This window comes from Helobdella robusta (assembly GCF_000326865.2).
Source record: "Helobdella robusta unplaced genomic scaffold HELROscaffold_22, whole genome shotgun sequence".
Lineage (NCBI taxonomy): Eukaryota > Metazoa > Annelida > Clitellata > Rhynchobdellida > Glossiphoniidae > Helobdella > Helobdella robusta.
In genome coordinates, this window is record NW_008704170.1 from 2,234,563 (window position 1) to 2,251,709 (window position 17,147).

At 36.1% G+C, this 17,147-nt stretch overlaps 2 protein-coding genes across 2 annotated transcripts; one reads left to right on the forward strand and one right to left on the reverse strand.

Moving 5' to 3' along the window:
• Window positions 1-9,960: 9,960 nt before the first annotated feature.
• Window positions 9,961-10,455, forward strand: HELRODRAFT_78143 (hypothetical protein; the record flags this gene model as incomplete). The annotated part of the gene is made up of 2 exons (XM_009018741.1): window positions 9,961-10,094; window positions 10,197-10,455. Coding segments are annotated over 2 exons (393 nt in total), but the record flags the coding sequence as incomplete, so codon positions are not given.
• A 5,181-nt stretch (window positions 10,456-15,636) lies between these two features.
• On the reverse strand, window positions 15,637-16,812 carry HELRODRAFT_78267 (hypothetical protein; the record flags this gene model as incomplete). Its single annotated transcript, XM_009018742.1, has 3 exons — window positions 15,637-15,772; window positions 16,147-16,280; window positions 16,600-16,812. Coding segments are annotated over 3 exons (483 nt in total), but the record flags the coding sequence as incomplete, so codon positions are not given.
• Between the last annotated feature and the right edge of the window lie 335 nt (window positions 16,813-17,147).

Consider the following 17,147-nt stretch of genomic DNA (forward strand, 5'->3'; position numbering starts at 1 on the left):
CACAGTTCAGATTACTATAGTTACGACTCTCAGCAGCCCTTTGGAAAAAATAATTTTTACGATAACAACAACAACAACAATAATAATAATAATAATTACGATAGTAATAATGATAATAATTATGGTAATAATAATAATTATGGTAGTAATAATAATTATGGTAGTAATAATAATTATAATAATGATAATAATAACAATAATAATAATGATTACAGTTACCAAAATTATGACCAAGACAACCGCGTTAATATATACAATGACAAAAGCAATAATTTGAACAGCCATCAAAGCCAGGAAAGCTACAACTCTACAGAAAGATACGGCTACAGTCCGGCTAAAACAGCATCAACAACAGCAACAGCATATTCATCAGCTACAACTGCTGCAGCTACTTCAGCCGCGACACCGGCTCCTCTATCGTCATCGTCGTCGCTGCTGCAACAAACATTTTCATCAGCAACTGCAACTGAGAGTTGTTCCTCAGACCAGATGAACGCATTTTATCGCAACGACATCCTCGATAATATTGATAGACAGAGCGTTGGTTACTACAATACTCAATCATCAACATCAGCAACAACAACGTTTGCCACAACTGCAACAACAACAACAGCAACATCAAATGCAGGATTTTTAAATCAGCAAGCCTTCTCTAATGTTACCTCAAGCAGTAATAATAATAACGTGGAAAAAAAGCTGCAACAGCAACAAAATTACAACATGTATTACTACGATACTGTCTATTCAGAACCGGTGCAGTTTTCTCATTTACAACAACAACAACAACAACATTTGTCTAGTCAACAACAAAATCAACATTATCAACAGCAACTAATTAACCAGCAGCAAAACCAATGCCATCAAAAACAGCATCAAGACAACAGTAGTAACGAAATCGTTGCAGCAGCAGCTGCAGCAACGACATCTCAAGCCACTCCAACAAACGTACGCGGAACGACTGAAAGTAACAACGGAAGTTTCTATAACCAAAAATTTTATTCATCCATAATTGATCAACCATTCGGTTATGAAACATCAAATGGAAATAATGTTGCAAAAACCACAACAACGACAACGACAACATATATTTATACAGCAGCAACTACTACTACTGCTGCTACTTCTTTTGCAGCCACAACTACAATTACTACAACTTCGCCTACCACAATTGGATTTTCAAATGCCGGATTCACCGTGGCTACACGTGCCATGGTTGCCATGACTACCTCGACATCCGGATTGCAATATACAATGACGCCACCGTCAACAACAACAACGACAATGATGACGTCATTATCAGTGGCAGCGACAGCAGCCGCAACAACAGCCGCTACTACTGATGCAACTACTGCGACTACGTTGGCTGCGGCAAAACATGATGAAATGTTGGCGTACGGAGGAGGAAGTAAAAAGATGAAATCAGTCCCAGTTGAAAAAATGAGCTACCAGGATTTGGAGGGAATTCAGGGAAGGAGGAATCAAAAGTGTCCGCCATCTTTGCCATCTTCCTCTTCTTCCTCTTCTTCCTCTTCTTCCTCCAGCTACTCCACAATCGGAAGTCCTTCCTGGCACAAGCACAAGGATGGGGTCGCGCAGATAGGGTGAGTAATTATTATTATTAATATTATTTTATTATCATTATTTATTATTATTATTATTTTATTATTATTTTATCATTATTATTATTCAAACTGTAATTTCGCCAAAAAATATACAACACGACTGCATCGTTCGTTTGATGGATTCTTGCAGGAAAGATCCAAACTTCACGCACCGAACTCCAATGATGATGATGATGATGAACAGTAGCAGCGCCAGCAGCAACAGTAGCGACAGATTTCCAAACGTCATTGGACCACAGTGGGGCGGCAACGTCAGCAGCAACAACACCGGAAGTGGTCTGACCGTCGGCTGCTATGACTACGAAATTTGCGTGGACAGCTATAACAATCTAGGAGAGGAGTTCTACAATCAATTCAACGGGGCCATGGGGCGTGATGGAGGGTTCTTTCAAGCCATGACGACCAACTCTATCAAATTCAACAACCCGACCGATTCTAGTACTTATTTTCAACCTCCACAAAAACCGGCTCGATATAACAGTACCGAAAGCATATACACAACTCCACTATCGGTCCATTCATCTGCAAATCATTCACTAGACCTAGGAAGTCATCACTCTCTAGCCAGCTATGCAGCTTCCGTCGCTAGCGACACGGCCATGCTGACTAGCATTATGAGCGTCTCTCCGATGGTCGAAGTGAAGAGGGGCCCAGAGATAATCGGCCCAACGTCGCAGCTGTTCTCGAGGGTGAACGACGTACCGTACACTGCCGTGATGGACCACTACCAGAACCGTATTAAAGTTTTGTCAAACATGTCGAATGTGAACGTCATATCGCAGCCTCTGAGCAGCGAAACAGGTTACGGGGTCATGGAGAGAGGTCAACAGAGGTCATCCAGTGCTTATTTGGCATCGAAATTGTCCAACGATAAATCGATAATGACAAATCAAAAAATTACTTCAAGACTGTCATCACAACCACCATCCTCTTCTTCCTCCATCATCCTGCCATCATCTTCGTCATCATCTCCGTCTCTTGCCAGCCAAGAAAATATTTTTGCACAACTTTCCGTAACAATGTCCCTTCAAGAACAGGAAAGAATAAAACAAAATCTGATGAAAAGAGCTCCAAAATATGAAAACATCAGCAAAATTAGCTACGATTCGGCCGGAAAAACAGTTTCGGAGGTGGGAAACACTTCAGTGGTTGATTACGTCAGAAAAGTTAGCGTTTGCAAGCCACCTGATGTTGTGACGTCACTCTATAATTTCAGCATCCCTGCTAGCGATTTTCAACTTAAAACATTGCCTGCTACATTGCCAGCCACAACTACAATGGTGGCAACAAGTTTTTCATCTCAGATTACAACCACTGTCACCAGTGTTTCAACATCGCTCGTCGGCTCTCAACCAAGTGATCTATCAAAAAATAAACCGACAGATGGCAGTGTGGCACTGACTACGACCACGCAAGATCCGATTAACTTGTCGAGTTCGAAATCGAACCAAGTACTCATGATGACGCCCATCACTTCCGTCAACATATTTCTATCTAATTTCATGAAAGAAGATTCGTCGGTCAGCTCGACGAGTTCGGCAATCTCAACGAGCTCTATCGATTATTCAAAGAATATTGTTAAAGATGATTCCAAAGATAAGACGTCACGAAGAGCGCCAACTTCGAAACAGCAGCAGCAGAATGAATACGAACCTATTGATTTGTCATCGTCAAAAAGTAAAAGCGAAGATGTAGAACAGGTGAACTTTTATATGCCGGAAAATATTCGCATGACTATTGAAGACCCGCTAGCGCTGAGATACGATAACAAATCGACTTGCGACGGTCCTCTTAAAGCGTTCGACAAAACGTCCGTTCGATACACTCTCAGTAAAATTGATTACGCCGATTCAACAGCGGGTTTCAATCAGCACTCAACTGACTTAACGAGCAGGTACATAACCAGCAGTTACAAAACAAATGACAGTTCAATCATAAGCAATACATCGATGCATAAATCAACTCCCATCAATTTGGAATCGATCAATTCTCTACCGGATTTAAATAACAACATTCAAGGAAACATCGCTAGAACCGCAATTACAAGTGTTGGCGGTCAAACCGCCATTCAGGTGACTTACGAGCCACAGGTACCGAAAAAACCACAAAAACGATTGCCTCAAACACCTTTGGACAGCATTGGACAGTCGGATATCATTGCATGCTCAACGCCGGCTACTGCAAAATCAATTTCTACCTCTTATCTCGATTCGACTTATAAACAACAACCACAGCAACCTCAACAGTTATTACAACAACAGCAGCAACAACAGCAGCAGCAACAACAACAACAGCAAATTTCACAATTGAACAGAGTAATTGCTGAATCTACGCTCTCAACTTTAGATGCCACGTCCATCTTGTTGAGTCAAACCGACCTGTCGGATATCGATTCAAAGAAGACATTATCTAAGGTAATTATAAACATTAAATTCCAAATGAAATGTTATTAATAATATTTTGCGTGGTTAAATAGAAGTTTAATTTTCACAAGTTGACTAGAATTAAAAAAACTATTTTTTATTAAAATAATAGGTGTTGCTGTCGATGAGTAGCCAGGCCCTGGCCGCCCAGCACTCCACCAGCCAGCAGCAGCAGCAGATCAAATCCCACCACCGCAAACTACCGCCAACTCCCGATCAATTGAACAAATCAGTGAACACCGTGGGTGGAAGATTGAGATCGAAATCCGCTGATTCTAGATCAAGGATTGAGAGTGAGGTTGAATTCGGTAAGGAACGTCTGAGACGGCATCTGAGATCGAAAGAGATTCAGCGCAGAGGCGGGTCCTCCTCTGAAAAAAGTGAAGATGAAGATGATAGCAGCGATGCTTCGGTGGCAAGTAGTAAATTTTTCTCTTCATCCAGCTACAAACAAACATGCAGGCAGCGTAGCACAAGCTTCGGACCAAATTATTCCTCCACACCAATCAGAGAGAGACCGAAACTCAGCGTTCCTCCAATGTCATCAAGGGCAAGAAGTGTTGGTCGCAGTTCGAGGCTGGATGACTTTTTAAATTCAAAATCGCCAATCAGCCAAGGAAAATTATCAACTGCCAGAGCGGACCGACGAAGTCAAGAGGGGCTGGAAAAGTTCAGTCGGTCAAATCTGAGCTCGGCTTCGAAGAACCGTAACTCAAAAAGTTTAGCAAATAGTTACAACAATCTGAATAACGTGGCGAGTAATAAATCAAGACATTATTACAAACCGCCCGTCGAGATGGTATCAATTCACGGTATTCAAGTACCCCTAGAAATTAAATCATTGAAGCAGAGAATTCGAGAAGAACTTCAGATAGTAACAGCTTCTCGCAGGTTGAGATTGGATGAGGAGGAGGAAGTGAGAAGGATGGAGGCGGAAATGGCTGAACGAGAGAGACACCGAGTGGATTACAGTAGGCCACACAGTCAAGAGAAGAAACATCGAAATAAATCGCCGTCATATTACTCGAAGAAAGAGAGCGGTTCGAAATACTACAGCGATGAACACGTCAAAAAATATTTATCTCAAAATAAAAAAAGTAAAGATTATACTAGCTACAGCAAGGATAAACGACCAACAACGGCTACAACAGCCTCCACAAAGACAACTACAAGTACAGTAACACCTCACAGAAAAGATGTTACAGACGAATATTCGCGATACTCAAAGGACAATTATAACTACTCGCAAGGAGCCGATCACTATTCGAAAGTTATATCGAGGTCCAAACCGGCATTTAAGAGGCAAAACTCTGACCCCATGATCTCGAGTGTTGCACCTGTAACTGACACGATTAGTTCGGACAAGACGTCGTACGTATCGAAGCAGCAACCGGTACTTCAGAGGGACATCTCTCGTGATATTGCACACCTGAACAAATACTACAACATGGCTGACAAGTTAAAAAATAGATACAGTAGAATACAGGATAACCTGCTATACCGAGATGAAAACGCTCAGTACAATTACAAAGTACCGACGTCTCAGAATCGAGTTTTTAACCTCAATTCTCAAACCGAAACTCCTTACAACGCCCTCTCGCGATCATCGGATATTTTAGCAAAGTTATCGAGACCGGCCATCGTGAATAGTAGATCGGTAACCAACTTGTACGGCAACGAATACTACGATCCGAGGAATATTTCATCGGAGCAATATTTTGATCCTAGAAATGTTGTAGCGCTCAATCGTAGAAACATTTTGAGGACCCCCTCATTCAGCTATCCAGATGAGAATGAAAATCCGCTGCTGAGAGAGGAGAAGAAAGAGCAGTTGAGATTTGAAATCGAGTTAAGGAAACTGCAGCTGGAAGAAGCTCGATACCTTCAGAAACAAATTCGTCGGCTGGCCGCCATGCCCGATCTAATGGCTGGTGACGTTTCCAAAAATAAAAATCTCTACTCAAAAAGCAGGCAGTCTGTGCAGCAAGTGTTACCGCTTCAAAGTTTCGACTATACCGACGATTATGTGCTAGAGGACTCCAAGTACCGAGTTAATTTGCGAGACGAATACTTGAGGAATGTGAAGGAACAGCTAGACTACGGTCGGAAAGATAAAATCCCTCTAGCGCAATCCAATTACACGACACGAATGTCATCTTATCAAGCTTTTCGACAGAGTGAAGGTTGCAAATTGAAACTTGTATATGTGCGTGTGTGTATATGTTTGTGTATGTCTTTGTGTACGTTTGTGTATGTCTGTACGTATGTTTTCATGTCTCCGTATGCATGTATGTATGTTTGTATGCATGTCTGTGCACTTGTTTGGACGCTGATGAATGTTCGTTCCCGTGCTAGGAAACACGCGTATGTGTTTAAGGCAAATATTAGCCTAGATTTAATGCTTGAGTATTTTAGATTTTTGCATGTTGGTTGATGTGCTTTTTTATGCTCGTAGACGAGCATGTACGTATGGTCGTCGGTTTGTTTGTGGCAGCGACTACTGCTTCATTGAAACGTTGTTTTATTTCTGCCTGACATGCAAGCAGTTGTGCCAGTGTGCACGCGAGAAGCAGCGCGTTGAAATTTAACTTCATTCCGTGATGAAGTGAATAAAATTGAAAAATAAAAATGAAAAAAAAATAAAAAATAGTTAGACACAAAAGTTGAGCGAGTGTATGGATAATAACTGATACACGAACGAAGTGTTTGCTCTGAAAGTAACAGGAGACATGCTCACGTCCTATTATCTCATAATGTTATGCTAATATTAATGCTCCAAATTTATATATGCAGTGTTGTAAACACATTTTTAAAGCAGCAAAATAAATCTCACTTTATGACTTAGCTATAAGCTTCAGTACCCACAAATATTATATGTACTGTACTGTACATACATGTAGGTGCAAATAGTGTACATACTAGGAACGTACACCGGACATAAGCACGCACTCGAATACACACATAAGCGTACAAGAAGATGCGTACGTACGCATACAAATGCACACACTCACATGTGTACACTTTTATGTACAGATTCGTACAACGGCCGCAGATCCAGAGACATACTTAACTCTAACAACTCTCCCGATTCAGAGGAACATTTCATGGAAGGAGGCGTGGCTTTGCAAAAAAGAAAACCTCTGGTTGGTTGGGTCTTAATTTAAATTAACCAATCATTGAACAGAAATTTTAATTTAAACTAACCGGTAATCAGAAATTTTAATTGACCAACCAATCAGCGATCAGATATAATGAAATTGAAGCTAACTAATATCCGATCAACCAATCGTTGATGCGATCTTTACTTTGCAATATAAATTTTATTACAGTTTTATGTAATAATAATATAGTTAATAGTTAATAAAGCTTTATGGTTATAAAATAAATGAATAAATAAATAGATAAAATAATTTCACAAAAAAAATGGCAGCCCTTGACGACGGGCAGCATGGGTCGCAAGCAGACCAGACAGTACAACTTCCCAACGAAGACAATCCTCCTAACCAGGGATCCCAAAGATAAATACTCAGAAGGTTCGTTCTCCATCTTTCAAATTGTTTTCTTCAATACAAGTCATGCACAGTCGTAAGGTCACTAGCAACTTTTCAAGCGTTTTTTATATATGTGAATTGATCCATCGTACATTTGTTGCGTGTGGTGTCGAAGCCGGTCAGATCAACATAAGTACCAGGCACCTTAAAAATATTCATCACAACACCTCAATAATTATCATAATTTAATATACATATAATTGAGGTTTTGGTCTGGGAATGAAGATAACCGGGGGCCAGTATTTGGACCCTGAAGGCCAGCTAGGTGCGTACGTGACCAGCATATTCAAAGGAGGTATCGTGGATCAATTGCATGGAGAACTGCGTGAAGGTATGTCTTGTGCCTTTTGTATTGTATTTTGTGTTGTATTGTATGTTGTTTTTGTTAGTATTTTGTATTGTATTTTGTATTGTATATTGTATTGTATGAAGTTTCTTTTTGTATTTTGTATTGTATTTTGTATTGCATCTTGTATAGTATTTTGTATAGTATTTTGTTTAGTATTTTGTGTATATATTATATTGTATTTTGTATTGTATGTTTTTTGTCGTTGTGTGTATTTTTTGTTGTATTTTGTATTGTATGTTGTTTGTATTTTGTATTGTTTGTATTGTAATTTGTATTTTTTAACCTTTTTAACATAAAAAAAGTTGAAATATCCCTAAATGATGGTCCTAGGGGACCAAGTTTTAGAATGGAACGGCCACCCACTAACCAGTAAGACCCAAGAGGATATTGACCGAATCATGACATACTCGAATGGCGAGATTGAACTTGTCATCAGATCTAAGTGAGTTAAGTTGGTGAGAGTAATAATCATTTTTAAGGTTAATTAGGTCATTAATTAGTAATTAATTCATTTGTTTGTTCATTTATTTGTTCATTCGTTCGTTCGTTCGTCCATTTATAAATATTTTATTAAAAATTTAATGGTTATATACATTTTATTGGTTGTTAAAAAGTGTAAAGAATCAAATAACTTACCGAAAAACCAATCAACTATTCAATCAACCAAACAACCAACTATTCAACCAAATATTCAGCGAATCGGGCACATCTTCGAAACCGTCAAGTATCGAATCGACCGTTTGCAACGATAGCGACCTCTCCTTCGTCAACCAGAGTGACGTTGACGATTACAATAGTGAGTTCTGATGACGATGATGACGGTTAAAAAGATGGTGATTGAGATGAGTAAGAAAGTGATGTTTGCGGTGATTAAGATGACTGAGAGGATTGAAATGATTAAGAATGATTAAGATGATGATACACGTACACCGTCCTAGATAAAAAAGATCCTAGGTCCCAACCCTCCAAATTTCATCACCACCACCAACAACAACAAAACAAACCAACGAAACAACAACAACAACAGCAACAACAACAACATCGCTACCAACAACAACAACAACAACGTCATCATCATCAACACCATCATCAACAATCGTTATCATCACCGCCTCTATCGCCGACTTCCTCATCACATCTGGACGCGAACTCAGAGACCAGTCTCTCTCCATCTAACAGCTCGCTGCAGACTGACTTGGCTTCTCATAACGATCATCATCACCACCATCGTCATCATCATCATCATCATCAGAGCAACAACAACAACAATAATAATAATAATAATAATCAGCAGCAGCAGCATCAATCTAGGTACAGAAGAAATGATAAGGATGCTGATGATAAGAAGAAGAAGGCAACTGAAAGATATGCCGATGAGTACAACAATGATCACGTGACTAATTTATTTATATTATTATTAATTGTTATTATTATGATTAATAAGATTTTATAATTATTTCATTATTGATATTTGGTGTTTGGAGTTAGAAAATTAAAGGATATTCTCATTATTATTATTATTATTTATTAATTATTATTATTATTTATTATTATTAAATACTAATAATAATAATTATTATTATTGTTGTAATGATTTTTTTGTCAGATGACTTATGACTGCGAATCGGAGCTTGGCGATATTCAGGTGCGTGTGTATGTATGAAGGTTTAATCCGCAAGCTCACTAAATTTTTCTGTCTATCAGATAAGATGAAACTAATAAACCAAACAACTGATCAACCAACAAACCAGTCAATCAATCAATCAATCTATCTATCTATCACTCATTAGGTCAATCAATTAATCAATCAATCTATCTATCAACCATTAAATTAATCAATCAATTTATTTATTAACCATTAGATAAATCAATTAATCAATCAATCAGTCAATCTATCTATCACTCATTAGATCAATCAATTGATCAATTAATCAGTCAATCTATCTATCACTCATTAGATCAATCAATTAATCAATCAATCAGTCAACCAACCAATCAACCAACCAATCATCCAACAGTTGCAAATGAGTTACGACAAATTCGATAGCACGCTGAACATCCACGTGATCCAAGGCAGACGATTGAAATGCAGACCGAATGGGAGTGCCGCTGATCCTTTCGTTAAAATTTATCTTCTTCCGGGAAGAAAGTAATTCAATCGTAGATTGGTTGACGATTGGGTTGATTGGGTTTTAAAGGATTTTTTTCTTGCTGATTGATTGGTTGATTGATTGATTGATTGATTCTGCAGTCTATCAAATCGTCGCTGCACAAAATACATAACGAGGACTTCAAATCCGGAATGGCACCAAACGCTGGTGTTTATGGGCCTCTCAAGGTACGAACTCTCCCAGAAAAACCTCGAAGTATCAGTCTGGGATTATGATAAGTGCAAGAATCATTATTTTCTTGGCGAGACTGTGCTACATTTGGAAGGTTGGGGTGGAAAAATTTTCATTACATTTCTATGGTTAACACTTATTCAATCAACTAACCAATCAATCAATTAACATTCAATCAATTATCAATCAATCATTTAATTAATCAATCAATCAATCAACCAACCACTCAATCAATCAACTTCCCATCCAACCAATCAACCCCCCCTCTCATATTTAGACCCCCACCACTTGGACAATCGTCCCCATTGGTACCCTCTAGGCAAGCGGACAGCCCGCAAGCAAATTTCTGACGACAGTAAGATGGAGGACGATGAAGAGGAGGAAGAAGATGAAAATGATGATGAAGCGAAGAAGAAGAGGAGGAGAGATAAGGCTGCTAAGAGAGAGGGGTCCAATAATAATAACAGTAATAACAACAATAACAATAATAATAACAATAGTAGTAGTAGTAATAATAATAATAATAATAACAGCAATAATAATGGTAAAGGGTTTCCTAAGAGGAAGAAACAGAGTTATATTGACAACAACAACAACAATCATAATAATAACAATAATGACATTAATAATAAAAATAACAATCACAATAATAATAGCGATAACAAATACGGAAATCCTGATGGAGCTTTCAATAGTCTGGAAGGATCAGTGGATGAAGAAATACTCCGGAAGAACACACCACCAACAACAACATCAGCAGCAGCATCAACAGCAACAACACATACATCTCACAGACAACAACACACGACAACAACCAACTCTTACTATAACGCCAAACGTCGCAACACAACATCGACGACGACGACGACAACCACAACGTTCACAGCCACAACGACAACGACGTCGTCATCGCCAACTGCATCGTTCAGTGAGGCAGACACTGGGTTTGACGACAGACTGGACGAAGAAGTAGCCAGACTGTGCGAAGATCAATTGTTGGTTGACTTGAAGAAAGGACTATTGGTACAGAGTTACAAAGCTGCACAGGTTATTATTATTATTGTTTTTGTTATTATTATTAACATTATTATTATTATTATTATTATTATTATTGCTGATTATATTGTTATTGCTATTGACGACGACGACGACGTTGCATAAATTAAAAATTAATCGTGATTTTCGTTGCATAAATTAAAAATTAATCGTGATTTTCGTTGCATAAATTAAAAATTAATCGTGATTTTCATTTAAAAATGATTTTTTTTTTTTACTGCATATACACAGCCACAATTGTCATCGTCGTCATCATCACAATCACCCCCACCACCATCATCATCATCGCTGCCACAATCGTCACCACAATCGCCACAACAATCGCCACCACCATCACCACAATCATCATAATCTGACAGATCAACAATAGAATATATAACAACGCGGCGACAGACCCAGCAGCTCTGAATGGCGACCATGACTACCTATATAAAGGTTCGCCACTGATTGTGACCTTGTCATTTTTATCATCGGCATTCTTATCATTTTTTTTATCAATGTTACTACTGATGAATGAATGGATGAATGAATGAATGGATAGAGGAATGACTGGTTGATTGATAAATTTTTCTAGCAACATTCCTAACCAAAGTTCTCAGCAGTGTCGTGAACATCTTAAGCAAATCAATCGTTTGCTGTCAGTACAAATGGCTTGATAAACAAGAGGTTGGTTTGTTTGTTTGTATGTATGTATGCATGTATGTATGTATGTATGTATGTATGTATGTATGTATGTATGTATGTATGTATGTATGTATGTATGTATGTATGTATGTATGTATGTATGCATGTATGTATGTATGTATGTATGTATGTATGTATGTATGTATGTATGTATGTATGTTAAAACCAAAACATGATGAGTGACACTGAACCGTCAAACATCAAGTAACAAATGGATTAACACTTTGATTTGTCGTTAATTGCACATGTCGGCATTCAGTTGGATATTTTCAAGCACACTGACATGTATGTATGTATGTATGTATGTATGTATGTATGTATGTATGTATGTATGTATGTATGTATGTATGTATGTATGTATGTATGTATGTATGTATGTATGTAGGTATGTATGTATGTATGTATGTATGTATGTATGTATGTATGTATGTATGTATGTATGTATGTATGTAGGTATGTATGTATGTATGTATATATGTATGTATGTATGGATGGATGGATGAATAGATGGATGGATGGATGGATGGATAGATGAAAAAATGAAGTGAAAGATGGATGGATAAATAGATGGGTGGATGCTTATTAAATGATGAACTGAAGAAAATGAAAAACGTAAAATGAATAAAAAAAAGTGCGAAAAAAGACAATATAATCAAAGAATGGATGAACGAATGAAGGAGAGAAAAAAAGAGAGAAAAAGAGAAAGAGAGAGAGAAAAAAAAGAGAGACACACGAATAGAGAAGCATTTCGTAATTATAATTATCAAAACAACACATAACATAGGAGAGGAGCAATACTCAAAATTTTATTCGGGGGAGTGCAGTAATAATATAGGCGAAAAATAAGAATGAATGAGTGAATGAAGGAACGAATGAACGAATGAATGAATGAATGAATGAACGAATGAATGCATGAATGAAACATTTGAATAGTTGTAACACAAAAACCTACTTACAAAGGTCTTCCCGGTCAAGGCTTCGAAACAATCTTCGGATAAGAATCAAAACAGCAACAAGAATATCAATAACAACAACAACAATAATAACAACAAAAATAATAATAATAACAATAATAATAGTCCTATGAAAAACAACTTGATGAAAAACCAAAGGAAAATGATAATGGTTGATGGATTTGCAGACAGGATGAATTAAAAATGAAAATGGATGAATGAATGAAGGAATGAATGGCCAAACAAAAAAGAATGAATGAGTGAGTGAAAGAATGAACCTACATCCAGTTAACTCATAAACTACAATCTTTTTAACATCAAACGTTTCTCCATAACTTTCCAATCTTAAGAGTATGTATCTAAATTAAAATATTTAAGAAATATTCTTTTCATTATTGATATTATTGTTTATATTATTATTGTTTATATTATTATTATTATTATCATCATTTATATCTATTTAAAACTGAAAATGATTAAAGTAATAGTTAAACCGATGTAGAATAGACTTTTTAACTTAAATCTAAGCTCAACTATACATGAATACATACATACAGACATGCATACATATATATATATATATATATATATATATATATATGTGTGTGTGTGTGTGTGTGTGTGTGTGTTTATTCTATCTATATATATATATTACTAACCTTGTATTTAATACAATATGTTTATTATAGATTAAGCAAGCGTTTGCTGTATGTTGTTTATAAAAGTTTAATACCGTTTACCGTTTATGTCTCAATGTTACATTCTTTTTTCCAGATGTTTATACAACGTTATCTGAGCTATATACAATGCATACATGCAGATATACATACGTATATACAAACAAAAAACACATACAAATCGTACATACAAATGTGAAAAAATAACTAGTAAGAATAGTATATTTTTATTACAACTTAGTCATATTAAAAAATTATTTTAGATTTAAAAAAAAGTAGCGAAATTATTTAATATACACACCCGTATATACAAAAATATACACACGCACGCACACACACATAAATACAAACAAATATAATTCTTGTATTGTCTTTGTTTAGAATCTTAGTAACGTATCGTCAGCCTACTTGTAAACGTGCAATAATCTGTGACTATTATGTATATATATATATATTATATATGTATATATATATGTTAATACACCTACACACACATACACACAAACATACACACACACACCAAGTACAGCAAATTAAAAAAATTTCCTTTTATTAACCGGTAGTTACAAATTTTTTTAATTTGACTCATCCTTTCCTCAACGTCATCTCTCTACTCTCATCGCCATTGTCTTATACACACACACACACCACACACACACAGATACACACACAGATACACACACATATATATACAGTAGCATTGTAATAATGTACCTTTTACTATGACATTTTACATTTTACTTCTTTAATTACTTCTTAAATTAGATCAGTAATTGTATTAGATAATATATATATATATATATATATATATACTAAATATATATTTATATATATAGATATATTGTTACTTGTAAGAAGTATTTGTATTACCTTTACATTAGAGGCTTAGATGTATTTATAATAATAATAATTATTATAATTATTGTGTAATAATTTTAATGAATAATAATAATAATTATACTGTGTAATATGTGTTTGTACTTTTTTCTAGCTTTCTATGAATGGATGTACAAAATTAACTAAACGAAATTAAATACTGATGACGACAACAATGATGATGATCATCATCATCATTAATAATAGTAATTATTATTATTATTATAATTATGATGTCATAATAACACAAAAAAATAAATAAAAACAGCTAATAGTATCTGTGATTTGAAAAAAATTTAATTTAGGTTCTTAAAATGCTCGTACGAAGCCAGCATCTGATCGGTGGCTACGGGAGTTGAACTATAGAGAACTTTTAAGAAGTGTCTCATCTCAATGCTCTCGTTCAGTAAACTCTCCAACAGGCATTCATTGGCTGCGGCTCTGCAAAGCTTTACAATCTGTAACAACAACAGTAATAATAATAATAATTATTATTATTATTAAAAACAACAAGAATAACTAAAACAGCGTTAAACACACCACTGTTCTAAATTAGGTATAAAAAAATTTCAAACTGGATAACCAGGTCAGTCACCTCGGCCCCGGAGAACTTTTCGGTCCCATCCAGCAGAACCTCGATGTTGACATCATCGGACAGGGGCATCTTCCTGAACTGGGCCTGGAAAATTTTTCGACGCGTTTCCGTTGTGGGCAGGGGCACGTAGATTGATTTGTTCAGCCTTCCTGGTCTCAGCAGGGCCTGATGGGTGATTAAAATTATTTTCAATTTAGGTTCAGGGTTGGATAGAGGATTGAATTTGAATGAATGAATAAAATTATAAAAAATTACTAACACGTTTAGAAAATTTTTATAAACGAATGTATGGATGAGTAGATGAATGAATAAATGGATGAATAGATGAAAGACTGAATGAATAAACGAACGAACGAACGAATGAATGAATGAACGACTTAGTGCATATACACAGATTGTATAAAAACAAAATATACGAAAAATGCAATCCACATGAGACTAATCCTGTATACATTTAGTTCTGGTAACATCCAAGAAAGAAAAGAAATTTATACAAATAAAATTACTATTATACCCTCCTAACCTTATCGACCCTAGAGGGCATATTAGTGGCCCCCAGAACAAAAACCCCACACAATGCAACTACACCATCCATTTCCGTGAGCATGGTCGACAGGAGGGAGTTTGTCGAATTTGTATCAGATCTTATGCCGGGAAATGGAGTTTAAAAGAAACAAACAATTAAAATATAATAAATTTAACAGTTATCCATTCATTCATTCGCTTATTCATTTATTCACTTATTCATATACGCTTTCATTCATTCATTCATGCATGCATTCATTCATTAATTCACTCATTGAAACATTCTACACGTCAGTACGATGTGAAATGTAATAGTGGCATATCACTTCACTTATAAAAACTAGTGAAACAAATTTAAAATTTTAAGAATTTCATCAAACAACTTTCGTAATTTTAACGTAATTATGATGTAATCATGATGTAATTTTAACGTAATTATGACGAAATTATGACGTAATTATGGTGTAATTAGCCATCTTCGCCATAATCCCACCTATCCCTGGCGACAGCTAATGATTCAATTTCGTCGAAAAATATCACGGACGGGGCCATCCTACGAGCTCTCGCAAACAAATTCCTCACATTTTTCTCGGACTGACCGACATATTTGCTCAACAGATCCGAACTCTGCCCAAAAATAACAATAATTAGCATAATTTATTCATCATCATTTCACTTTATAATGATTAAATATATAACAATACAATATAACAATAATTAGCATAATTTATTCATCATCATTTCACTTTATAATGATTAAATATATAACAATACAATATAACAATAATTAGCATAATTTATTCATCATCATTTCACTTAATAATGATTAAATATATAACAATACAATATAACAATAATTAGCATAATTTATTCATCATCGTTTCACTTTATAATGATTAAATACAAAAGTGAATTACGCATAAAAAGCAAAGATAAAACACGCCACCTTCACAGCAAAGAAATTAAATCCACACTGAGTGGCCACGGCTTTGGCGATCATTGTTTTTGAACAGCCTGGAGGTCCGTACAGGAGTAAGCCGGACGAACTAGGGATGTGATGTTTCTTGAAGAGATGTGCGTATTTCACAGGCCACTCCATTGCCCCGCGAATTGTTTCTTTTAAGTCTTCGTAGCCGCATATATCAGACCAGGCGACCTGAAGTTTTGTGTGATTTCAAGAAATAAATTAACTTGAAATCAAAAATTAATTTGAACATAATTAGGGGAGTAATCTTTCAAGTTCCCCTTCCATTCAAACTGGGTGAATGTGGCACCGCAAACCGGAAGAGGGCACTCAGACAGTATAATAAATAACAAGGAGTAACTTGAGAACGCACAGGTTCAACGATGACAGTGTCACTTCTGTTTAAACGACTTTTTAACTTTGAAAAGCCAGACTGGAAATCTTTAAGTAAGATCATTGTTGGAGTTGTTGCTGTTGTTGTTGTTGATATTGTTGTTGTTGGCTGATATTGAGTTAAAGTCATGGCCTGC